Raw genomic sequence first — 27,515 nt, 5'->3', positions numbered from 1 at the left:
TAAATATTTATTTAAAATGAAATCAAAGGAAATTGTAATGGTATCGAATGTTTATTAATTACTATTTAAAAAATGAAAGTGATGGGGAGTTTTTTAACCCTGTCTGTGTAGCTTGACATCTGATATATATATATATATATATATAGCCATGCCCCGATGTGGGGGCGGGGGGGGTGTCGACATGGTCGGGACATAGAAGGGGGTGCGCGGCTAAATAAGTTTGGGAACCACTGCTCTAGAGGACTTGGGTTCAAGTCCAGGCTGGGATAAGTCCATTGGTAAAGTAAGGTTGGACACAGGAAATATTATATTTATTATAATTATTAAGTGTAAAAACTACATTTTATTTTACAGTGTAGATGAGATGTACACTGGCTGTCAGTTAACATCCAAATGAGACATGCCAAAAGACGTGTAATTCACATCCAGAAAAGTCGTTGGTTCAACTTTCATTTTGGAACTATTTTTCAGCCATGACTGGACATGTCGGCCTGATGTCTTTTCAACATTGATTAAACGTCCGAATGTTTGCTGGGAAGATATAGGCTCCCTATAATCAAAAGCAACACAAATAAGTTTTACTTTTGGTCCTTTGCAGTCAGAATGTTTTTACAATCACTGAATTTCATCTTTGGATATATTTACTTAATATGTTTTTATATAGCTGGTTTTACTGTATATGATAGTTGCATTTCAATCATTTATCTTTAATGGGGTCCACAAAATGTATCGCTTTAGTGTTTTCGGTTATTTTTCTAGTATTTATTAGAATGTTTTATCGTATTATATACTACTGCAAACCAAATTCTCCTCTAGGACAATACAGTCGAGTTAAGCTCAGGTGTGATGCGTTGTGTTGATATGAGTTGAGTTGCGTTGCGTTGCATTGAGTTGCGTTGCTTTGAGTTGCGTTGAGTGCTAATTGCTCAAACTTGCTATAAGTCATGGGCGTTTCTATACCAGGATGTATTTAGTGATGTTTCCTTTGTGAATCAGTGTCTGAGCAGGACCATTAGAATAAAAGAGCGCCTGAATTCACCTGTCAGATGATTCTGTATCCAACAAGCTAAAGTTTTCCTTTTAAACTTATATCTTTGTGCTGTGGCTCTGCCGTTCTGTCTATGAGTTTTATTACTGTCATGGATTTTATCAATATGTTTAGCAATAACCCCATTTCCTGTAGTGAAGAGAGAAGGAGACAATGAGCAGACAAGTCAAACAGTTATAACTGCGGCACATGCACGAGGCAAAATGCCCCGAACATCTGATCACAGAGTTTATTTAAACAAGGGCATAAAGATGGGAGTGAGGTCATTGTGAAAGGATGTGTGTGTGTGTGTGTGTGTGTGTGTGTGTGTGTGTGTGTGTGTGTGTGTGTGTGTGTGTGTGTGTGTGTGTGTGTGTGTGTGTGTGTGTGGGAAGAACAGTGTCTGGGTGTGTCTAAGTGTGAGAATGCTTCAGGACATTTGAGAATAGGATTAAAGCAATGAAATATAAAATTTCCAGAACAATTACAATTTGAAATTTGTTATATCTGGGTGTTTCACCTCTTTACATCCCAGAGGGATGATTGTAAAAGAAAAAAAATGTCTGTCTGGACCATAGACTGTACATACTGGACAATTCGATTCCATAGGCTCCAATAACACGTTTTTTGTCTATGATGGGAGGTGGCTACATACTGGACAATTCGATTCCATAGGCTCCAATAACACGTTTTTTGTCTATGATGGGAGGTGGCCACCACCGCCATTTTGACCGTGCCACAGGTTCCCTCCAGCCCAGACAATTCCATAAAAGGGAAGAGAGGAGGAGCTGAGGGTGGGGCTGTAAGGCTGGGATCGACTGACGACACCCGGGTGAACTAGCTACAAGCTAACGTGAAGCTAACCCAAAGCTAACGCGGAGGTGGGAGCCGAGCTAACGGATGTAGCCACCTAGCTTCAACCCAACCGGAGCTAACTGTGGAAAACCCATCGACCTGAACCTCACACGAAGTTTAGTTGGAGGTTTTCGGCGCCTGTTCGTGAAAAGTACCTGGATTAAAAAAGTATAAAATCGGTAAGTTTATAATTTATTTCTGTAATGAAAACATTTTGCCTTGAGCAAGTTTTCAGTACCGTATTTTCCGGGCTATCGCTCCTGAGTCGCACCAGCCATTAAATGTATAATGAAGAAGAGAAAATATATTTAAGTCGTATTTTGGGGGACATTTTATTATTTTTCTTACAAAATCTGGGACCAAGCGTTTCACATTGCAAGACAAGTACCGGTAACCATAACAGAATGAACAACAGCGCGCCATGGTCTCCAGCCAGCAGAGGAGAGGATGGCGGTGTTTCAAACCCTCCCGGCCGGCAAGGAGAGCTCATTCCTGGGCTGGAGCCGGCCCTCAGCACCCCACCACAGGCTCTAACAGATGCTGGCGGTGTTTGAAACCCTCCCAGCGGGACAGGGGAAGTCATTCTTGGGTCGGAGTCGGCCTGCAGTAGTGCGCCACGTTCTCCAGTCGGGGAATGCGGTTTTTGAAACCCTCCCAGCGGGACAGGGGAACTCATTCTTGGGCGGGTCGGAGTCGGCCCGCAGCAGCGCGGTGTAGCCTACATATTTTGTTATATAAGTCGCTCCGGAGTATAAGTAGCAGGACCGGCCAGACTATGTAAAATAGTGCGAGTTATAGTCCGGAAAATACGGCAGTTATTAGTATTAGAGCTAAATTAGCAGCCTAAATACATTTCATATATTTCCAAAACGTAATACTTGTTTGTATCTTGTACAGCCAACTAGCCTTTATTCTGGACTCAGTAAAATTCACCAAAAGTAAAGAGACATTATACAGATAAAGTAAGCACAAGATAACTTACTGGAAGACACAGAGTTATCATCAGAACCAGAACAAGAGAGCCTGATAACAGTCATGTGAAAATAACAGTTAAAAAGTATGTATGTGTAATAGAAATAAAAATATATTTGAATTAGTGTAACTCACTGTGATCCAAACAATAAATCAGCCATAGCTGATTAGTAAATATGACATGAAATCTGGGAGTTTTTAAGTTTCATTCTTTTATTACATTTTTTTCTTAGATCTGTTTAAAGGTCACCATGGCAGCCTGTGTGTCTCCAACGTCAGCTACACAACGCAGCAAGTGTAAGTTCCAAATACCTGTCTCACCACTTCATGTATGGTTTTGTACTTTAAACAATTATGACAAACCTGTTATTTTTTCTCCATAGCCATTTGGATCATTGGAGACAGCTATGTGAGGCGTGGTGCCCAGAGAGCTGCAGAGACCCTCGGAGACAACCTTTTAATATTTTACGTTTTTTTTAATGCGTCGACACTTTGTGCCCTGTTGTTTTATAAAATGTAGTGTAAAAAATAAATGTTTTTGCTCAATTACTGGAATTTCTTTGGTTAAGACTACAAAGTGAGGAATAATCATTTACAAGTTCTATTTCGTCTAGTCTTAGCCCTTAAGCTAGCTGCTATTGGAAGGATGATCTCCGCATCAGCCAATCATGAAGAGCTTAAATGTACGCCCACCAATAGTGGGCCCCCTCGTGGTATATAACCGCAGTGACCCCACTGCTCACCTCCTTTTTCTCTTCATGCCAAGCTTGAGAGCTTTATTAAAGAGCAAATATTATCCCAAAAGAGCAAAATTATCCGAAGACGACTTACCAGCCATGTCCAGCGACGCCAGACCCTGCCCGACCTGCCAGACGGGCTCCATTTCCAGCGGCGACCTGCACGCTAAGTGTGAGGTCTGTCTCGGGGCTCACCACGCTGGCCTGGCCTTGACCCCGCAGGCCTCGTGCCCGTTCTGTGCCGCTCTGCCGGTGGCGGAGAAGATTCGCCGGGTCGAGTACTTCACTCCCGCCGCCGACGAAGAATTTCCGGTGGCTGACTCCTACCTGCTAGACAAGGCTTTGGTTTTCTTCGACGCCGGTCAGGAGCCGGCTGGCTTCAACCGGCTGGATGACGTCACCGACAGCGAAAACTACGATGAGGCAGCATCCCTCCTAGACATAACGGAGGTCGACGAGCTTCGCTCAACGGGTCCTTTTGCCCCAGTGGCTTCTCGCTCCTCCCTGCCAGCAGTAAGAGCACTGCTCCAGGAGCTGCCCGCCATCATTTCTGCGGCAGCAGCCCGCAAGGGGCTAGCTGTGCCAGAACCAGCCCTGCCTGAAGCGGATGATTTGGCGGGAATTTTCGGGGCAACTCAGACACGCTGTCCAGACCCTGTCTGGCCGCGCTACCCCGCTGCTATGAGCTGCTGGTCTGCCGCCTTCTACGAGCCTGCCAAGCTCAAGGCGCCAGTCTCCACGTATGCGCCCATCACCAAGGTCGAGGGGTTTTCCGACCAAGGCTGGCCGTCCGTTCCTCCACTAGAGCCGGATTTGGCCTCGCTGTTCGGCGCCAAGAACCACCTCGCTGGCCCGCGAGCTGTTCCCGCTTCAAAACATGACCAGCTGCTGACGCGGCTCACCGACCGCGCACATCAGTGTGCCTTTCAGACCGGCGCTGCAGGGAATAGCATCGCCCTTCTTGCCTTCGGCGTCTCCAAGATGATGGAGGAGCTGGAAGCTCCCGAGGAGTCGAAAGCCGTCATAACTAAGACTGCTGATGCTATCCTCAATCTGTGTGCTGCTGTGCTCACCGGTTCTGCTCGCATCGCTGCCTGGCAGACCCTCATCCAGCGAGCGATCTGGCTGAAGGCCCTGCCCTCCATTCCGGAACATCTGCAAAGGGAGATGCTAGATGGCCCCATCACCATCGATGTTCTGTTTGGTCCCCATCTTAGGGGCATCATTGAGAGGGCTCAGAAGACGGCCGAACTATCGGCTACGGTGCGAGACCTGGTCCACCCTCGGTCAGCCTCGCACTCCGGCCGTTCAGCCAGAGGATGGGACGAATGGTGCGGAAGCTTCAGACGTCCAGCTGCACCGCCCGCTCCACGGAGCCGGCCTCCCGCTTCGGCTCCACATCAGCGGGACCAGCGAGATGGCGGACAACGGTTCCGGCGGGGCCAGCAGACGCCGTCTTGGCAGTCCCAGGTGCAGGAGCCTCGCCGAAAGCAGCCACGGAAGTGACTCTTTGGGGGGAATGTGTGTGTTACTGATTGTTCTGATGTTGTTGGTTTTGAAATAAAACCCTAAAAACGTCACTCAAAGAGCACAATCCTACAGTCCTCCGCAGAATCCTCTGCCGAGTTTTCACACATGTTCCCCACACCAAGCACTGCTGCACGCACACATGTTCCTGCAGGTAGTCATAATACACGGCCAGCCGTAAGGGTGCGCTCCATTTGCGCTCTGGCCCCAGCATCCGGCCAGGCCCAACTCTTCCCGCTCTCCCCACGCCGTTGGGTGGGGCGGGATGTCATGTCGCTGTCTCGACCACGCGCGGTGGCACAGTGCGCGGCTCCATCCGCTAGCACTCTGTCGCCCCAGTGCACAGGCCCGGCTCCCACTCGTCCTTCACTCTCGGACTCCATGCTCCGCGGTGTGGACCAGCCTGTTCCAGCTGTTTCGCACTCGCCCTTTCGAGCGCAGCCCTCCATGGGTCGCCCCCAGTTCTCTGGTACGGGCGACGGCAGTAAGGGCGCATGCACAACCCTCAGACGTTGTTCACGTGGCCGCGCACACGCGTCCGCTGTCGGAACGCGCGCACGAGTGGCGCCGCCTTTGCATCATGAGCGAATGGATTTCGGACACCATTCATTGCGGTCACACACTTCATTTTCAGGCCACTCCACCTCCCTTCAACGGGATCGTGGAGACGACGTTCACATCGCAAGTACAGTCTCAGGCGCTAGAGCTGGAGCTGCGGGAACTTCTGTCCAAAGACGCTATTTCCCGAGTCCCTCGCGGACAAGAACTCTCGGGTTTCTACTCCCGCTACTTCGTAGTACCGAAGAAGTCGGGAGGAATGAGGCAGATTCTCGACCTGTCCCTGTTCAACTGCTCCATAGCAGTAATGCATTTCCGCATGTTAACGATGAGACAAGTCCTGGAATATGTGCGCCCCGGGGATTGGTTCACGTCAATCGACCTGAAAGACGCATACTTCCACATACCAGTAGTTCCAAACCACCGGAAGTTTCTGCATTTTTCGTTCAAGGGAGTTCAATATCAGTTCAATCGCCTCCCTTTCGGCTACTCGCTAGCCCCGCGCACCTTCTCCAAATGTCTGGAGACCGCGCTGCAGCCACTGCGCACGGAGGGAATGAGGGTTTTATTTTACCTGGACGATCTTCTCCTGTGCGCTCGGTCCAAGGACGAGGTGTCACAGCAAACCAGGAGGTTGACAGGGCATCTGTCAGCCCTAGGGTTTTCTATAAACTGGGAAAAGAGCTCCATCCTTCCATCCCAGTCGATTGTGTACCTCGGGGTGGAGTTGGACGCCTCCCTAATGAGAGCACGTTTGTCGCCTGCAAGAGCGGCAGATCTCTCCACGGTGATCTCCCGTGTTCAACCCCGCAAGATCGTGAGAGCCCGGTTAGTCATGAAACTCCTGGGCATGATGTCCGCAGCCCATTCAGTGGTGCCGCTAGGTTTGCTGCGCATGAGGCGCTTGCAACGCTGGTTCGTCCGCCTCCGGGTACACCCGATACGTCAGAAGAGACGTATGTTGAGGATTCCCCCTTCAGTGGGCGGGGACCTCGCTCACTGGGGGAACCCCTGCATCCTCTCACGCGGGGTTCCCATCGGACGTCCTGCGTCACACGTATCTGTGTTTACGGATGCGTCACTGTCGGGGTGGGGGGGCACGTGCTTGTCCCATACGGTGGCAGATCGCTGGCCCTCCCACACGCACGAGCACATAAATGTGTTGGAGCTTATGACAGTGAGGAATGTGATCAGACACTTCGCTGCCCTTCTAGAGGGCCGTCATGTCGAAGTTCACACAGACAACCGGGTAGCGGCAGCCTACATAAATCGCCAAGGGGGAGTTCGATCCCTCCCACTGTTGCGTGTCGCCACAGATTTACTGTGTTGGACACATGTCCACCTGCTGTCCATCAGAGCCATCTACATTCCGGGGGTACTGAATGTAGCGGCAGACATCCTGTCGAGAGGGGGACCCCGCGAATCCGACTGGCGTCTACATCCTGCACTGATATCACAGATCTGGATCAGATTCGGGGAACCGTCTGTGGATCTGTTCGCGGTTCGCGGAAACACTCAGTGTCGCCTGTGGTTTTCCCTGAGTCCCCGGGACGGACCCCCGCTCGGGGCGGACGCCTTCTCACACCAGCCCTGGCCTCGAACGCTCCTTTATGTGTTTCCACCAGTCCCTCTGATTCCCCGTCTCCTGGACCGAATTCGGTCGGAACAGCTCTCGGTGACTCTGGTGGCTCCCAGACGCGTGTCCGCGTCATGGTTTCCGGACCTGCAAGCGCTAGTGTCCGGCTCCCCGTGGAGGCTCCCGTGGAGGGTGGACGCCCTTCTCCAGGCGGATGGGATAATCAAACATCCTCCGGAAATAGGCCAACGGCTGTGGGTCTGGCCGCTGCGGTCACGCTTAGAGGCTTCTGGGCTGCCGCATGATGTGGTCGCCACGATTCAGAGTGCGCGGGCACCCTCTACCATTGCGTCTTACGCTGCTAAATGGGCAGCTTTCCAGAACTGGTGCGCAGAACGGAATGTTCAAGCGCTCTCCTGCCAGCTGGCGGATGTCCCATCGTTTCTGCAGATACTGATGGACAGGGGCCTCGCATTCAGCACTGTTAAGACATATGCTGCAGCTATCTCATCATGTCATCAGGGTTTTGGAGATAGATATGTTTTCAATCATCCCCTCACAAAACGTTTTCTAAAAGGTGTCAGGAGGAACAGACCTGTGTCCCGCCTGCTTTTTCCCCAATGGGATCTAACGGTGGTTCTGCGTGGCTTATCTGAAGCTCCATTTGAACCCTTGGACCAGGTCTCACTCAAGTTCCTGTCGCTTAAAACTGCATTGCTGCTGGCGCTAGCATCAGTTAAGAGAGTGAGTGACCTAACCGCCCTCTCAGTGGCTCCCGCATGCCTCAGGATCCGGGAGGATGGCGGGTCTGCTGTTTTATGCCCCAACCCAGCCTTTGTGCCCAAAAGCATTAATGCTTCCTTCAAATCCAGGTCAATTTCATTGGCTGGACTTTTTCCTCCTCCCCATAATTCTGAGGAGGAGGCGGCTTCTCACCTTCTCTGCCCGGTGCGCGCGCTTGTACGATATGTGTCACACACTTCAGGGATTCATCGCTCACAAAACCTGTTTGTGCACTACAGGGAGTCTTCCCTTGGTCAGGCGCTGTCGGCCAAGCGCCTTTCACGCTGGCTGTGTGATGCCATTTACCTCGCTTACACATCATCAGGGCAGGATCCCCCTGAGGCTCTCAGGGCTCACTCAGCCAGAGGGATTTCCTCTTCGATGGCGCTCCTCAGTGGTGTGTCAATGGAAGACATTTGTCAGGCTGCTTCATGGGCTTCACCCTGTTCCTTTACTCGTTATTATTTACAAGATATGTCTTCAGGATCCATCACTCGTTCAGTGCTTGGACCCCAGCAGGCTAAATGAATGCTTATGGCACCTCATTGGCCTTGCTGAGATGGATTTCATCCTCTTGTGGATGATGTTTTTTAGTGGGGGCCCCTCTCTTATCGTGCCTGCCTCAGTCTTTAAGCCTGGTCTGAGGCTGAACGTCCCCCACTAGAGGAGATTTGATTGGGTGTGTCCATTGGTTGTGTTAACCAGTGGGGCGTAAACCCATCCAGCTGCGCTTTATTCCAATAGCAGCTAGCTTAAGGGCTAAGACTAGACGAAATAGAACGTTGGTTACGTATTGTAACCCCAGATTCTATTAGTCTAGTCGCAGCCCTTAAGCCACTGGCCCCACTGGTTATGATGGGAATAAGAGCCATTGGAGGTGAGCAGTGGGGTCACTGCGGTTATATACCACAAGGGGGCCCACTATTGGTGGGCGTACATTTAAGCTCTTCATGATTGGCTGATGCGGAGATCATCCTTCCAATAGCAGCTAGCTTAAGGGCTGCGACTAGACTCATAGAATCTGGGGTTACAATACGTAACCAACGTTATTTGTACAACAGGCACATTTTAAATCCCAACAGTTTCTTAGCAGCCAATAGAAATGTGTTCTTTACTAACTTTACTTGGTCTAAAAATCTTACTAAAATAAACAGAGTGCCGTATTGCAAAACCCAATCATACTTGTTATGTAAACATTAGCTTTGTAGATATTTGTGTGCAACAAAAACCAAACAAATAATTTGTCATTCTTTATTGAAAAACAACAAAATACAGGTATACAGAAAGTGTTGGAAAATGATAACGTGAAAGTATTGCTCTTTAAATGAAATACTACTTATTTTTAAATAGAAAAACTAAAAATGTCCTGTACAGCAACATGACAGAAGAATGGTGGTCTGTCTGTCAGAATGTGCTGAACAGATTTGCTCTATAAAGAGGAGCCTTAATGTGTACGAGGTTCCCCTTGAGTAATATTGGTTTGGGTTATGTATCGCCACATCAGCATGTAAATGCTGAACCAATCTGGAATAAAGACTGCTGATAGAGGATAAACAAGTAAATAAGAGGAAAAATTAATACAACTAGGAAACCAAAATAAAAAACAGCAATCAGCAGCTGCACCTGTGAAGAAACATTTCTAAGAGTCATCAAGAAAACGTGGGATGAACAACTATAAACATGTAAACCATGAACCACAAACATCATGAACAACAAACATCAACAAGCATGTGTTCGTGCATATGCTGGGATGTGAAGTCTTAAGCCGGGCGTACACTGTGCGACTTTTTCACTTTTTTGAGCCAATTTTCCAGTCGTGCGAGAATCCACGACATCGGGGCGAGTTTTGCGCCGAGCGGTCGTGTAATGTACAGGGTGTTACGAGAGGCGATTAACACCACGTGACCAGCTACCGATCAGCAGTCGTGAGGTCGCACGGACTTCTGGCATGTTTAATATTTCGCTCGTCCCTCGTGAGGGTATCGCACTGTTGAAGCGACGCTGCGAGCAGCTGCGACCCAAAAAGTATCAGAACCGCTCACGGCGCATGCGCAATCCTGCATCAACACCGCTCGCCCGCTATTTCCCTAATAACACACGCTGTTCGTTTTTGTTTCTACACGTTTTTTTTACTCACAAAGATTGTCAAGAAAGCGTGTTTGTCGTGTTCGTGTCAAATTAAACTGATCACAAAACACAGATTCACTTTCTTTATTTCGTTTTCCTCATCCAACCCCCATAAATCCCTGTGTGTCCTCCTGCAGCACTCCCGAAGGACAACAGGCAAGACAGGACAAAAAAGTCTGACGTGTTGAGTAAAAACTGCTATTTTTAGCATATTTTTAGGGCCGACGTGTTGCTACCAGACGTACAGTGTGAGCAGTCAGGTCGCATCCGAGAACCGGGTCATTCAGTGTGAGCGACTGACTCGTGAGATCTGCCTTGCGAGGAAGTCGTACAGTGTGAGCTGAAGCTGAGTGCTACGAGTGAAAAAGTCGCACAGTGTATGCCCGGCTTTAGACTGCCAAGGATCAGGTGCACTCTGGCACGGCCCCAAGCGCCAGAAAACCTATCTACAGAGAACTCAGCAAGGCCACATACAGAACCGGGCTGACACAGGTCATGGGCCACAGAACACAGGATTCACACAGCATTTCCACCTGAAACAGAATCATTCAAATTAGAATCAAATACAACAGTTGTTCAGTATGACATCAAATGGATTTTTAAAGAAGGCAATTGGACTTCTTTGGTTTCATGAATATAGGAGGGTTGATCTTAAGCCTGATTCATGCTTCTCATCCAGCTTCATGCTGGATTTTATCCAGAATCGAGACTTTGAAAATATATAGTTTAATTACAGTTTGATTTATTTGACATCTGTATAATGTTTATTATTTTGTTTTTTCCCCCTAAATGCCTAACATTTTAGTTTAACATGAATATTTGTCATTCATCCCAATACATAAAGTTACACATTAAAGACTGTCCAAAAATTAATTGTTTCTCTGAGTAATTAACCATAGAATTAGATGGAAATTAATAACATGATTGTTTCCCATCTAAACAGCCCTAGTCACAGACAATTCAAGGGTGGGGAAGATTTTCTTCTAGTTACACATTGGTATATTATACAGCTAATGCTTCAATTTTTTATATCTCAACCAAAATATGAAGTAATGTGTTTGTACCCTGGAGTCCGTGGTGAAGTGATGACTCTCAAAGTGTTCACTGTACAAGCGGGAGAATGAATTGGGAGTCCAGCACTCTCTTCTTTGGTTGCTCACCCAAAGGTCAAGCCTCTCTGGATCACCTAGAGGAAAACTTCATACAAAGAACTAATTAATTATATGGCTTTCAAATACTTACCGGAAATTACTGACTCGAGCGTACTGCAATATAAGCCTCACCCCCCAAAAAAAGAGCGAGTTTATCTGATGGCATACAGACTTCTAACATCAAGCACTATCTACCAACTCACCGAGCTGCAGTATATCTGCGGTCAGGTCAGGCTTGGGGAGAAAATATGACACGTCTTTAAATAAAGTAAAAATTTCTAGCGCAGAGTGGAGACAACCCATAGAAGCGCTGATTTGATCTCATTTCAGAGAAAAATAGAACAGGTTAGATGCACCAAATAAATAAAATTACTAACATAAACTCAGGAATCTGTTTCTTTGCTTCACTGTTCTGGTGCTGAGAACATCACTAATGCGGATCAAAGGAGATACACAGATGAATGCACCTCTTAATTATTATATGGAGTCTACATTTACTGCAGCTGGCAGAAGCAGACATTTTTTCTATTGATACACGGAATTTAAAGAATCATTTTAAATTTTAATAGGGGAAGACTGCAGGAGGGAGCGGTAAAATACAGGGGGTCCCCAGCAAAAACAAGAAACTACGAGTCTGATGAAACCCGCTAGTTTTCCATCAGGCAGTCACGGGGCAGCTCCAACGACCCAGTGGCTGTGCTGGGTCAATGTTATCGAGCTCAGTCCGGCTCGGCCGTGAAATAGCCGAGGCGACGTTGTGCTCTGCTTATGAAGAAGTGTTATTTTCCCGCTTCAGAAGAAGCGTCCAACGTGTTTTTACGCTTTCGCAGAGACATGTCACGTCACTAAGTTGTTAGCCCCGTGCGCTAACACGTCGATAGTGCAGCGTAGCCTGCTGGAGGTTCTAAGGGTTCAGATGAAACACCCGACCTCTCAGGCTGCTCACACATCGATCTTAAATTGTCGCTGTTGCGCTCACGCCGTAGTACAGTATTAGATGTGGTTAAAGTCAGACACGAAAAACTAAATTTTACATGAATAAGTGATGCTTAGCCTGGTGGGGGGAGGGAAACCTGGCCTAGTAAGCACTGGAGGAAACCCTGTCTAGATCATCAACACTCGTTTATCTTAATGCTACTGAAAAATGTAAACCGAAAGGCATTATATCCACTGCTACCTTTCTAATTTTAAACTCAGTAACTTCACCTTGCCCGGCCTGCTCCTCTTTGCTGGCCGCCGGCTGTGATCACAAGCGACAACATAGTAGTTCCCGCTGCTTCTTTGGTAAACAGCGCCAACAAAAACAAAGAAACTTGGGATCTTGTCGGCGTGGCGGTGGGATTTAAGGGAAACGCTGTATGTCCTATAGACTTCTCACCGAGCTGCAGTATTTCTCCGGTCAGATCTGTCTCCGAGTCCGAGAGCTCCACGAGCGGTCAGCCCGCGAAGAAGCTAGCCGCCGCATCGGTCAGGCTGCCCGGCCTGACCGCTGGGGATTACCGGATGGAACATTGGAACACAGAAGTTTCCCTCCAAGCGCTCTGTCATATTTCAACCCATTTTTATCTTAAATGCACTGGGTTTTACCCTATTACCCATCGAAATATGCCCTATTAATTATTTTACCGTATTTTACATTTAAATTTCATGGTTAAACAGTACATGCTACATGTTAAACTGATAGTTAGCTAGCTACTTCAGTAAACTCAGCTAGTTTAAAGGCGGCAGTGACATAAAATACAAATATAGATTTTAACTTACCGAAAAAATGAAGTGGAGACTCCTTGGACGCTCTATTAGTGCAATTAATACCACAGCAAGTCATTTTGTCCAACAATTGCACAAATAATATCCAAAACAGATTTCACAAGCACAGAGACTCAAAATCCCGAAACAGTTTCCAGGAGGGACCGAGGCTCTACTGAGGCCTTTCCACGGAGCTAGTTCTGTGGTCACGTGGGTCTGATGCTCATTAATTATACAGAATTTTAGGCTTTCAATACACTTAAACAGAAGAGTAAGAAAAAAATTCACCCCCTCAGAGTTGTCAAAGATTCAAAGTCATTTATTGTCATATTCTCCACATGTGCAGGACATACAGAGAAATGAAATTCAGTTTCAGCACACACAATTCAAAGATCAGACATACGTGGGTAAGACACATAACAAGAATTGGTGACTGCGGTCATTCGCAACATGAGTCACGCTACCTTCATAGATAGATGAAAAGGGTGTTACATGAGGGAAGTTCAGGGAGGGAGAAAAAAAGGCATTAACAGGGTTACACCATCAGGGTGTAGCACTCCAATGCAAAAAACACCCGACATGTAAGCAACAAACGTCACAGTTCACAACATGAGACCCGGTAGGTAGGGGGGAGGGGCTGGGATCCTGGTTTCCTCAGCGGGGGCTGCCTGTGTGGCGCTCAACCAGCTGGCTCCGCAGGTGGGAGGGAGGTCATGGGGAAGCACAGAGAGCAGTGAGTCCTTTAGCTTGATGACCTCGGTGGAGACCTCAATCTGAAGGCGGGGGGGGGTGGGGGGGTGGGGGTGGGGGGGGAATAGAGATTCACAGCATTTGTCTGCATTCCTTCCAGCGTGGGGGTTTTTGCATGCAACTCCAAGGCTGCTTATGGCGTCAGATTCGATAACAGAACTTTGTTTGGGTCAGACAGAGATAATTTTTCCTCTCTGCCTTAAGTCTGTATTGATCATTCAAGTCCTCCAGTGAAGCCAATTCAGTGATTAAACATCTCCACACCGTCCGGAGACCCTTTCCGAGATGTTATCAATCCTGCGCGCTAACACCGGAAACGCAGCTAAGACATTGTCCAGCTTGCGATTCACCTCGAGCAACGTCCCAGTCTGTGAGGTATCCACACGGACGGTGCCGTCCATGGATGCGGGTCGCCCTCCAATCGCTCCCGTCATCCCAATTTTACGGAAAGCCAGATATCCTCCCACTCCAATCAGAAGAAATCCAACGATCATCAGGCCAAATATCCACATATCTTCAACGTCCTCAATGGACAGCTGAGAGAGACAGATGACATTCCACTTCTTCCAGGAATTGAGCATATATCCCGCTGCATGTGTCCCCTGAGGACAAGCGTGAGCCCCCTCCTCCGTCCTCATTGTAGAAAAAATCTTATCAATCGCGTTGAATGACCAATTAATTAAGTCCATGTTGAAAAAGGTGATTGCAGAGGAAATGCAGAGAAGTGCTCTGTAGGCAGACGGGACAAAAAGAGCCTTGGGAAAACACAGATAAGGGAGAAAAAGGCAGAAGCGTCTGCTCCCTGTGAGTGCCGGAAGTCTTTTTTTTTTTTTTTTTTCATGTCATGAGTGTAAACTAGATCATTTAAACCTAAAACATGTTTTGGTACCAGGCTGTAAACATGTTTATTTCTGCTGTGAAAATGGCATTTTTAACACGGGAGTCAATGAGGATTTGCTCGCTTCTGACACCAACCCCCAGCGGATGAGGGTGGAACTGCAATTTCTCTTACTTCCGGGATGGGACCATTTTTAGAGCCGCATTGTGGGGGCTTGGTCTGTACTAACAATGTCCAAACAGATTAAACTCTGCTGATGCTGATGATGATGTTTACAGATTACAGAATCAGTAAGAATCTAATGTTGGAAGTGCTACCTCCACATAATAGATTACTTTACCCTTTGTTTTCCTACTCTTTGTTTTATGTTTTACAAATAACTGTGATTTGTGTTTTGACTTGAACCATTGCTTTTCTTTTATCACAACCAGATACACCAAGATGAAAACTGCTACGAACATCTACATCTTTAACTTGGCTCTTGCTGACGCCCTGGCCACCAGCACATTGCCCTTTCAAAGTGCAAAATACTTAATGAGCACTTGGCCTTTTGGAGAAGCTCTGTGCAAGCTCATCATTGCCATTGACTACTACAACATGTTCACAAGCATCTTCACCCTCACTATGATGAGCGTGGATCGTTACATTGCTGTATGTCACCCAGTCAAGGCACTGGGGTTTCGGACACCGGTCAAGGCTAAGATGATCAATGTCCTAATCTGGGTCTTATCGTCTGCAATAGGTGTGCCTATTATGGTGATGGCTGTGACTAAAGTAACAGATGCAGGTAAGATGATTCTTGTTGTGCTAGTGATGGTTTGTCCATAACACTATATTTCTGTCTAAGGGATTTCCATAAGTGCACACATTTGTGGACATCCTTGGTTGCAGGTAGTAGATCTGCCCTCTTATAGCATTCAGATGAAACGAGGAGGTGAGTTGTCAATTGGATCAGGTGCTAGAAGGAGATCTTCAACTGCTGCAATGCTTTTCTAGCACTCAGAGGGAGACTACTCAGACTTCTTTGTGGGATGCGCTGAACTTTGACAATAGAAAGAGGTTTTTAGATTGCATCACTACTTGTTGGTAGTGATCAGGTCCTGCTGGACTCATTGATCTGGAACTTTCAGCAGGAACTTGAAGTATTTGCTGCCAAGTCTAAAGGAGCTGGTCAGAGATGAACACTTCCATGTCTGAAATCATGGTCCTCAAGCAGAAAATGGTAGATTGAATGAGTCAGTGCCCCGAGGTAATGAGCATTCCAGGTGAAGGCGGCTCAAAGGTTTAGAGTTCACCAGTAGATGGGTTACTGGTTCAAACCCAGGCTCTGGCTGCACCGATTGTGTAGCAGCCTTGTCTCTTTCAGTGTTCACCAGCGCAGCTGTGGCGAAAATGGAGACCATAACTATTAATATGGAGAAATGGCTGTAGTGTAAAGAACTTTGGAGTCCTCTGACTTAGAAAAGTGCTATACAATTGCAGCACATCTACCATTTGCCAGCCAGTCTGGTTCACAAGTAAGGGTAGAAAGAAATGGGAGATTGATGTACGTAACGTATGTCAAATTGGGTAAAAGAAAATAAAGATGGAACTGGATACCTTTCATTTGTTGTGGTTGGCTAAGATTCATCAGGGGGAAAATGGGCATTTTTAAAAAGACATACAAATTTGATATCTTCCTTCGAACGTGTTTTGAGAAAGGAAAGGACAAAATTTCAATCCCATCTGTGTCACATGACATATTAAACTGTATTTGCTCTCTTTCAGGCAACATTGCATGCATGCTGAAGTTTCCTGATCCTGACTGGTACTGGGACACTGTGACTAAGATCTGTGTCTTCATCTTTGCCTTTGTGGTCCCAGTAATGGTCATCACCATCTGTTATGGCCTGATGATTCTGCGACTGAGGAGTGTTCGTCTACTTTCTGGTTCGAAGGAGAAAGATCGCAACATGCGCCGAATCACCCGTATGGTCCTTGTGGTAGTCGCAGCTTTCATCATCTGTTGGACCCCCATCCACATATTCATTATTGTAAGGACAATGGTAGAGATTGACACCAGGAATCCCTTCGTAATAGCAAGCTGGCACCTTTGCATCGCCTTAGGCTACACCAACAGCAGTCTCAATCCTGTCCTTTATGCTTTTTTGGATGAAAATTTTAAGCGATGCTTCAGGGACTTCTGCGTGCCCTGTCAGACTCGCGTGGAGCAAAACAGTCTGACCAGCGGCCGCAACACCACAAGGGAGCCAGTTTCTGTCTGTGCTCCATTGGAGGCAAGGAGGAAGCCTGTATGACTAGGCGTGGACCGTGTCCCCCACACCTCCCACTCCAGGAGGATCCCTCTAGATCAACAATCTGTAGATACGCTGGTCTCCACAACAGAGTTTTAAAGCTTTGTTCCTGATCATAATCATTTTTCTGTCCAAGAATAATGTGAAAACCCATAAATGCATGCAACAAACTGATTGAAGAGGGATGTTTAAATGACAGTGATGAAACATTTATTTAATTTTTTTTTGTCACACCTCAAAGTAACAATATTGGAGCACCACAAAAAACATCCTCACATGTATCCTCAGCATTGGTACCAAACAAATAAAGAGCAAATCTATCCCAGTGATGCCCACTTGAAGCTAGGGCTGATTTCTGGATCAACTTTCTTTGAGGAAGGAAATGTTACAGTCAACAGTTTTAGAAATGAACTTGACTTCTTCATAACGGGAGCCTATTTTTGCTTATATTAAACAAAGATGTTTGGATTTCATTTAGCATTTTTGTCACTCAACCATACAGACATCGCTCTATTGTAATCAGAACATCAACGTGAAAGTGGTAGACACTGCTTGTAGCCAAACCTAAATGAAAAATGGGTTTGCTGTTGAAGAAGACAAGTACAAAAACAAACACTGGACAACGAGCAGCTGCTTGCACATCTAGTTTCGTTCAATCAGATCACTGGTCTATATTTCATATTAAAGACATTTGTCATCTGTCACACTGAACATTTGCTGGACATTAAGGACAAGCAGCATGGTGTTAACTACAGAGATGCATCACGCCTGGAAATCCAAGAGATCATCAGTGAAACAGGATTAATGATGTAGTGATGATTCATAACTTGAATTTTTTTAGTTTCGTTTCAAACGAATTAATAAAAAAGAGACGAGGCATTGAAATCAAGTGTAAATCAACGTAAAGGAATGGTGAGTGTCACCAAATGTGTTCTTGTATATAATAAAGCTTCTGCACTTAACAAATTTAGCTTAAGACACTGCTACAATGGTCAGGAAGTGTGCTTGTGATTCTTTAGGCTTATTTCTACTTTTTCGTTGAGTTAAAAAAAGAATTTGTAAATTTATTAAGAGGAAGCAAAGATGACATTTCAATGTTTTTAAATTGATTAGTTTTGCTAGGTGGAATGGAAGTGTTGCTGTGTCATTGAAATGATTTTTACAAAGGAGGTTAAATTTTACCTTGAGACCACATTCTGTACTTGGATGTTTTTGTTAAAGTAAGTAAAAAGTCAAAAACAACTTTTTCCATGAAATTCCATCATAGGTTTGAATCAAGGTAACATCCTTTCTGCAGAGAGTCAGCCTGATCCCCTCAATGTCTGTACAAAAACTATGGACAAACCCTCCGTGATGTCACCTGTAGGTTTCTAAAAGACTGAGTTGACGCTCAGTGGGCGGTTCCGATCACAGCCCTCTTGGCCATGTCCATGTCTCGACACTCCTGGGCAATACAAAAAGAAAAAAGAGGCAGTGCTGAGAGCGAACTCTGAGGATCTCAGTCTGCTATTGCTCCTGGCTACAAGCTAGCCAAAGCTAACAGAGGTTTGCCGCTTTTAGCCAGAAAAATGCAGTTGAGCATGCATCAACTTATCAAGTTGCAGAGTTTCTGTGGTCTCCTCCTCCTCTGGAGAGCTCCACAGGCCACAAGCACAGACCACAGTGATTAAAGCCAGGTGCCCGGGCTGCGTGAGCCCACCTCCTCATTGCCATTGACTACTACAACATGTTCACAAGCATCTTCACCCTGTCTAGGATGAGTGTGGACTGTTACATCACTGTATGCCACCCAGTCAAGGTTGTAGGCCAGCAGGGCTTTGACTGCGGTCAGGCGGAGGTGGCCCAGCTCTGACCCAGCAAGACGCCACAGAGACGACTATACCAACACGTCGTATTTCATCCAACTTGGACCAAGCACCCTTATGCATTTTCTTCTATGATTAACATTCGAACATGCATTCACAGACGACACAACTAAAGCTCAGAAAATCAAAATGGCCGAACACTCAAGGCCGAGGCTGAGACCTCCCTGGAGCTAGCCATTGGTGCTAGCTGTGACAGCTAATCCTATCTGTCAATAAAATCTAATCATTCATAGTTTCAAGTATTTAAATACACCTCAAGGGAAAAGTTACAAAAGATTCACTCCTTTGTTGTCATGCCTGTAAACTATTCAACCTAAAATGGCTGTTTGTACCAGACTGTAAACATGATTTTTTCTGCTGTGAAGTTAGGATTTTCTAACATGGGAGGCAATGAGAGTTGCCCCTAGTGGATGAGGGGGAACAGCAATTTTGGTCATTTTGTGGTTGGCTTCAAAAAATTAAGACATAGGCTGCCCCTTGGTTTACCATGAACATTTCTGTCCTGTTAGCTTTGTCTTCTTTTAAGAATACTTGTTTCCATCCACTTACAGAAAGGTTCTTATTGTTGCTAAGTAAGTTGATGCTATTTTGTCATAAAATGTGTATTCTTTTATTCAATAAATGGAGCCGTAGTTAAACAGTTTGTTGTTTGAAACTTTTTCTGAAGACGTTAGTTTGAGTTTATAACAGTTGTTTTATTTTCTGACTTGATCTGCTGGTTATCAGTAAACGTACTTTGCAAGTCTTAAATTTGGCCTTCTACACATCTAAAAACAAAGGTTTCCTGGTAACACTTTCATAAGTTGTTAATGCCAGATGTCTGACTGTTATTTGTCTTTACTTAATAGCTTGGTGATCATTTGGGAGTGTAGTTGAGCCCTACAGGAATACTATCTTCATTCAGTCTCATTAACAGTGTTGGGAGTAATGCGGTACAAAAGTAATTAATTACTGTAATGCATTGCTTTTTGATGTAATGTGGTAATGTAAGGCATTACAGGGAAAGAAAATGGTAATATTTACTCGGTACAATCGTCAGTAACGTGGTAATTACAATGCATTTTTAAACCCAGAATCAAGATGTGTTCCTTAAAAATTCAAATTGCGGGAAACCCGAAGAAAGATCCAGTTTCTGCATATATTACGTGATTTATGGACTCAGCTTTGCGGGCAGAGAGGATGCCGCGGTAACGGCTCAGCTGCGTCCTGCACGCGGCCGCTGTAACATTCACAAAATCGCTCCACTAAAACAAAATAATTCACTTGCGATCGTTCATGTCAGTGCATGTTCTCTGGTATTTTGTGCTTTTCTGACGTGCTTTGCCTCAGCTGAGTTCATAATCTGTGCCCCGGTGATTTCAACTCATTACTGCTGGAGCGCCGCGCGTGTGAAGATCCCTTTGGCTGATCGTTAGAAGGTAGGAAGTCTAGGAAACAGTTTTTTCTGGAAGACGGAGAAAACATGCAGCATGCAGGAAGGTTAGAGAGAGAAAGGGCCGGAAATTATTCAAATAAAATCAAGAAAAAAAGAAAAAAGTAGGTAGATTTATCCCAATACACATTTTTACCAGTGAAAAGCAATAATTTATAAGCTTTCAATATTTATACATGTGATAGAATCAGATCAGCCCAGAAGTCAGTCCCACATCCAGGGCCGTATCAAGGCATTTGGGGACCAAGGCAAATATAGGCTTGGAGCCCCCACCACCTCACTCCCTGCTCAGTTAATATAAGATGGCAGCGCGCTGAGAGTACAGATTGTTGTTGCTTTTATTTAATAAACAATCATTTTAAAGCACTGTTATTATATCTGACTGTTTTTAACAGCAATCCCAGCTCAGACACCACATCACCTTCCACATATATGTCATGAGCTCACTGAGCGTCACATGACCAGATTCATATTGAAGTTGTTTTGGTGAAAGTTACTTCAAGTAATGCAAAAGTAGTGTAATGTCTTACATTTTAAAATCAGTAATATTGTAATGTAATGAATTACTTTAAAATGAGGGTAACAAGTAATAAATAATGCATTACAGTTTTGAAGTAACTTGCCCAACACTGCTCATTAATGTTATGTCTCCTTACTTTAGTGGGAATTTGAAGGGATCACAGATGGACAAAACCCAGAGGTAAATGGTGCATTTGTAACTGAACACATTCTCCCAAAAAATCCTATTCTAATGAAACTCAAATAATAGCATTTTTGTTTGCTTGAGAATTAGGATGTGTCTTCTTTTAAAAATGTGTACTCTCCTGGAGTTTAATGGTCAAACATGTTTGGCATGTTTGTGACTCACCAGAGTTTCACCTGTTAGTCCAAAAGTATGTTTTCCACTTAGGCAAATTCTGTCCCTCTCTACTCGGCTCATTAGTAAAAGTGGAACATTAATGGGATCATTTGAACATTTGTAGGTTTGATTCGAAGGTTAGATATAAGTTGGAAAAATGGAGTATAAGTCTTAAGGAAACACTAAAGAGTTACATGATTGCTTTCAAACTGGTTTCAGTGATTCTTGATCCATTAACCTGAGCAACTTCACATTGGACAACACGTTGCTGTCCTCTGCTGACCAGAAACTGCAATTAACAGTTTTGAGGTTCAAGTAGGAACACCAGGGGGAGGTCTCTACCCGCTTCATGGCTGTAAGCTGTTTACTCAGCCAGTAGCTCATATAAAGGCTAGGGGTTAGCTTCTTTTAGTTCGGTGATAAGAAGCACTAGAAGAATTTTTTAGATTTGTTTTTGGCATTATTGCAGAGCTTGAAAGTAAACGTAAGAGAATAATTTCTTTGGAGGCAAAACAAAAAGCTAAAACACTGGCTGGCCTACTTATTTGAGGGAGCTGAAGGAGGCTACAAAATCACAGATTGATAGTGACCTGGCTTTGTTGCTACTGGACTTGTAAGAAATAACATTTCCGTCCAACAATGTGGATCTTAAGCTGGTGTTTGCAGTGGTTAGCTGTTAGCGCTAACTTCTGCAGGTAGCAGCAAGAGTTTTTATGACAGTTGTAATTCTATTACCAACCAGTAGGAGGGAGAAGCAGAAAACCTATTTATTGTTACTTTAACTGAGCTGATAGTTTGAATGCAGTCAAGACTAAAGTGGATAACCCTGTAACCTTTATTTTTAAGTAATTAGAGACTGCTGCATAACCCAAATATTTATGTGATTAAATGATGCTTTAAGTTATTAAATGATGGTCTGACTTTCTTTGTTGCTACGTTTCTGCTAGACAGCAGAATTCATTACATAAATTACAAGCAAGTCATCCAGGTTCTCTCTCTCTCTCTCTCTCTCTCTCTCTCTCTCTCTCTCTCTCTCTCTCTCTCACACACACACACACACACACACACACACCACCACCACCACCACTACTACTACGTCTGCTGATATCTGCTTTAAATAGTTTCTTTATCTCTAATTTCTAAAAGTAAATCTATCTAAAAGCAGCTTTATTCACGTGAGAACAGGAGAAATCTTTATTGGACATTTTTTAATGATTGGAGTGATAATTTTAAATTTAGTCAGAGAGCTCCTTGCAGGTGTTCATTGACATTTCCCACAAGCACTCTGACAAAAAACCCAGAGACTGACCCAAGGCTTTTCTGTGGTCCAGGGAATGCTATCCACCACCATCAGAAAATAAAACAGATAGCTATTCTCTCCACTTGTACACTAGCATTTTTCTGTCACCATGGAAACCAGCAGCATCTGAATCGCTTGATCCTTGAATGTAAGAGCTGAAAGTTTCTGTTAGACTATACAGAGTTCCCTTAAGATCAGGCTCCTGTTAAGTAGCGATCTTCCATCTGCAGTGAGGCCATGTCTAATCCCTGCTGGCTATTCGAGGGGTTACCACTTCAGCAATGAGAAGGAGAGCTCACATCCTTGATATGCTGGGCATGATTCAATTGCAGATGCATTGAAGCAGATGTTGTTGGAATGAAAGCTTGTTCATGTTTTACAACAAATGCAAGAAATCACCAATCCCAGGTGCTAAGGTCACTGAGGTGGTCAAAAAGCCCCTTGGTGGCAAGCCTCCAGGGGTAGGTGATGATGATGATAATCCATCACCTCACATCATAATACCATCAATTTCTCGGAGAGAAATAGCTCGCACTGTTGGAAAAGACGAGGACGCTGTTAAAAATGCTGGAATGCCATGTTGTAAACAACAGTCATTTCTACTTCTACTATGGTGTAGTGTTGGATGCATGCCGTAGAGCTCCATGCTGCCCCCTACAGTTTGGGAGAATATTGGCTCACCCCAGAGACAAGCCGCATGAACCATAAACGCTGGAAGTTGTGAAGCGCGTTCCATCCACGAGCCACATCACCAAGCGGAAAGTAAACGCGTCAAGAATACACCAAGCTTTAAGGCTCTGGATGTTTTGGGGCTGTGTTGGCTGACGCGGCTCTGCAATATCATGTGGACATCAGAGGCAGTTCCATTGGATTCGCAGACCAGGGTGGTGGCCCCCCTATTTAAAAAAGGGGGACAGCAGGATGTGTTCCAATACATGGGGATCACTCTCCCTGCTAAGTTCTATTCAGGGGTTCTGGAGAGGAAGGCCAGTCGGATTGTTGAATCTCGGATTCAGGAGGAGCAATGTGGTTTTTTTCTTGGCCGTGGAACACTGGTCCAGCTCCATAGCCTTAAGTGGGTCCTGGAGAGTTCGTAGGAATTTGCTCAACCAGTCTACATGTGTTTTGTGGATTTGAAGAAGACGTTTGACCGCATTTCCTCGGGAGATCCTTTAGGGAGTACTTCGAGAGTATGGGGTACCATGCCCTCTGTTACAGGCTGCTAGGTCTACATATGACGGGTATCAGAGCTTGGTCCGCATTGCCAGCAGTAAGTCAAGCTCATTTCCGGAGAGAGTTGGACTCCACCAAGGCTGCCCTTTATCACTGATTCTGTTAATAACTTTTATGGATAGGATTTTTATTGAGGTGATCCATTTTGGTGGCCTAAGGATTGAGTCTGCTTTTTTGCAGATTATGTGGTCCTGTTGGCTTCATCAGAACGTGATTTCCAGCTCTCACTGGAGCAGTTTGCAGTTGAGTGTGAAGCAGCCAGGATGAGAATCAGCTCCATTAAATCCGATTGAGTCGGCAAAGGGTAGAATGCCTTCTCCAAGTCAGGGAAGAGGCCCTGTCCCAAGTGAAGGAGTTTAAGTATCTCTGGGTTTTGTTCACGAGTGAGGGAAAGATGGAACGCGAGATCAACAGGCGGATTGGTGCTACATTCCAAACCTCACCTATGGTCCTAAGCTTTGGGTAATGACCGAAAGAATGAGATCGTGGATATAAGCAGCCAAAATGAGTTTTCTCCGCAGGGTGGCTGGGCTCTCCCTTAGAGATAGCAATGAAAATGGTGTTAATCTGTTTTTCTTAATATCAGTTTAGTAGTGAAGTGGAGTCCAATCTCATTGGTTGGTTTGGTTGTCAAAGTGGAAACAAGTAACCGGTGGGTAAAAGATGCTTGCAAAATGGGTACTTATCATACCCAAAGGTATAGGCATGTAGTGGCTGCAGCTGGAAAAGTATTATTTTGTTCAGGCATGAAAATTACCTGGAGCCTTTATTAGTGTTGCTCAAACAATAAAAGGAGCATTTCAAATCCACATGTAGAAATTAGTTTGAAATAAATGTTTGGTTAGGTCACGCTGCGCAGTGTCGCAGTGGTTAGAGCTGTTGCCTTGCAGCAAGAAGGTCCTGGGTTCGCTTCCCGGCCTGGGATCTTTCTGCATGGAGTTAGCATGTTCTCCCTGCGCATGCGTGGGTTCTCTCCGGGTACTCCGGGTTCCTCCCACAGTCCAAAAACATGACTGTTAGGTCGATTGGTCTGTCTAAATTGTCCTTAGGTGTGTGTGTGTGTGTGTGTGTGTGTGTGTGTGTGTGTGTGTGTGTGTGTGTGTGTGTGATTGTTTGTCCTGTGTGTCTGCTTGCCCTGCGATGGACTGGCTCTCTGTCCAGGGTGTACCCCGCCTGATTGCCCATTGACCGCTGGAAATAGGCACCAGTCCCCCCGCGACCCTACATGGACAAGCGGGTTCAGACAATGGATGGATGGATGGATGGATGGTAAGGTCGCTTTGCCCTGTGTTGGGCAGGGTTTCCTGCTCATTGTTACCCCAGTTAGAATGGGATCATCCCCTGAGTCCAGGAATGTTTGTGCCCTCATGTCTTCAAGGGGTCTTGGGGGGCAGGTGTGTGGCCCCTCACACTCATTATTTAACACTACGGTGGCTCACATGGTGTTCTCACAAGTATGAACTCAGATGTTTTTGACACATTACCATGGGCTGTGGTTGGCACTAAATGCATTTACCATGTGCTTTTCTGCAAAAATTGTTACTTTTACATATCCTTATGTTGTTTGGCACAGTGAGATCTTGACTGTTTTGTAGTTTTGTGTCCTCTTGTCTCTCTCTCTTTTTTCTGCAAGTCTAGAAGCTGATTCTTGCTCATTCTGTATTGCTTATTTATTGAACATTTACCCCCACCTCTTCATTCTTTCTCCATCCTTTCTCTTTTATTTTTATCTCCCTGTCCATTGGGATTAAAAACATCAATATATATATATATGTATATATATATATATATATATATATATATATATATATATATATATATATATATATATATATATATCCAACTCAAAGTGCCATAATTCAAGTGCAAAACATTAAAAAATGTATAATCTTTCAGTCAAGTCCCATTGAAATTTTTCTGAATGAACTTTGACTCCTGCACACAGCATAGACGTAGAAGTGTAGATGCCGCACCAATCGCTACTGCCTAAGTTTGGCCACATTTGCGGGTTCTACTTTTTATAAACTCTATGATTAAGAGGATGTTTTAGCTAGGCTTTAGCTCCGGAAAAGCTCCGTGGAGATCTGGAGCTAGAACGGCGAAAGAACTCATTCATAAACCCGTTCACGCACACCAGGACAAGCACACTAACTTTTACGTTCGTCAGGCAAAATACGAACGAGTTCAGTTCATGTTCACGTTCGTGAAAAACCTGAGTGAATTCACTAACGAGTGTTCAATGAATGCGTTCGGGCACAACACTGTCTGTCAGACCTATAAAATGTCCGAAATTGTTTAAAATAATAGCTGTCTCATTATAACCGGTTTACAAAGCATACATTTTCATGGCTGATAAACACATAAATGTCTAAATGAACAATTTTAGAATATTAAAAGTTAAATGCAGGTCTATCTTTTATAACTACAGGATCCTGATGTGACAAGGTGAGCATCCTGTCACTGTATCCGATTGATCCTGCACCCTGGCTACTTGGCTACAAGGATATCCCTTTGGCTGACGGCTTAGCGCGCGTGACTATCACCCGCGAGTTTGGGGATCGAATCCCGCTCAGGCCATTGTTTCTGGACCTAGCCACATTTGGCGTTGTAGGCAAGATCCATGTAGTACTGTCAAGTAGGTCCATGGATTTCAAGTTTGTGTCACCCTGCGCGGGAGCACAAAGACCTGATTTTGGAAAGAGGGGGGAAGATGCGAATCCCGTTCGGGCCCTTGTTTCTCCACCTTGCCACACTGAGATACTCTATATTTTCAAAGAAAAACGTATTGTCCCATCAATACAAATTTAGACAAAATCCAAAGGAAATTCAAATTTCCCAGCTCCACCTAGAATTCAAATGCACAATGTATGCACATATCAGTCAGGTGAGAAAAGAGTCTCAAAAGGATTTTTGTACTTGTAAACTGGTCTATGTGTGATGTAGTTTTGTCCGTGTGTACCAGGTGATTTGTGTGTGTGTTTATTCATTGGCTTGTATGTGTAGGAGCTGAAGTTACACACAAAAATGTATATATAAGTTACAAATCAAGAGTTTGTAATGAAATAGATTACGTGTTATTTAATGAGCCATAAGACAATAAAGATTCATATCTAGTATGAATCCCATCTTACGGACCTGTGAGTTATTTAAACCAGAAGATTGGATCTTTTTATTGCAGGGATTAGATAACCGCTCCATATTCACTCAGAGACAACAGAAGAGAGAGAGAGTCAAGTTTAAAAGTTAAGAATTTCATAACTAACAAATTAAGCTAGAATGACTTCCAAACTAAATGAATGGTGTAACTAAAATGGATGAGACGGTGGATGGATGACGTGTGATGTTAAATCAGAACCAGCAAATCCGAAGAAGCGATTGTTCTGACGGGAACTCAAGGTGTTGTTTTCGCATTAAGCTTTGGTTAGGAAGTTCAGAAACACATGAGACACCATCATGTCGGCCTACCTACCCTTCGTGGAAGTCCCCTTTAGATCCGGAATGTCGAGGTCTTAGCTTGACCCTCTCTGGAACCGAGCCGGTAGGAAAAGCAATGGTTCCGACCAGACCGGTCTTGAGTTACTTCCGGGTGCACGACAAGTTGTTGGCGTCTGGTGAGACCCAAGCCTGGGTCTGGATAGTTGAGCTTTTGTTCTGAAAGGAACTGTTGCCGCTGTTGGGAATAGCGATGAATTTTTCAGCTTGCTGTTCATTCTTTTTGGTTGAAGAGTTTTAGATCAGGATTGGCCACTCCATCACTTTCTCTGGAACACTTTGAACTGGCAATAGAGCTGATGTGGCATAGTTTTATACTTCGGATGTTATGGTTTATTGTCGAATAAAAAATTACCAAACACCATCAAAACCACGCCTCTGTCAGATCTGTAA

At 45.0% G+C, this 27,515-nt stretch overlaps 1 protein-coding gene across 1 annotated transcript in view; it reads left to right on the top strand.

Moving 5' to 3' along the window:
• oprd1a (opioid receptor, delta 1a) overlaps nt 1-19,449 on the top strand; it is a 38,972-nt gene extending 19,523 nt beyond the window's left edge. Inside the window, exons 2-3 of the mRNA XM_015941929.3 lie at nt 15,079-15,434; nt 16,415-19,449. Of these exons, the coding sequence (XP_015797415.1) occupies nt 15,079-15,434; nt 16,415-16,944 (886 nt within the window). The 3' untranslated portion in view covers nt 16,945-19,449. The remainder of the gene's footprint in view (nt 1-15,078; nt 15,435-16,414) is intronic.
• The last annotated feature ends 8,066 nt before the right edge of the window (nt 19,450-27,515 follow it).

Source organism: Nothobranchius furzeri, chromosome 19 (assembly GCF_043380555.1).
Source record: "Nothobranchius furzeri strain GRZ-AD chromosome 19, NfurGRZ-RIMD1, whole genome shotgun sequence".
NCBI classification, from domain to species: domain Eukaryota; kingdom Metazoa; phylum Chordata; class Actinopteri; order Cyprinodontiformes; family Nothobranchiidae; genus Nothobranchius; species Nothobranchius furzeri.
Note: the sequence above shows the minus strand (reverse complement) of the source record. Positions and strands in the feature narration are given on the sequence as shown.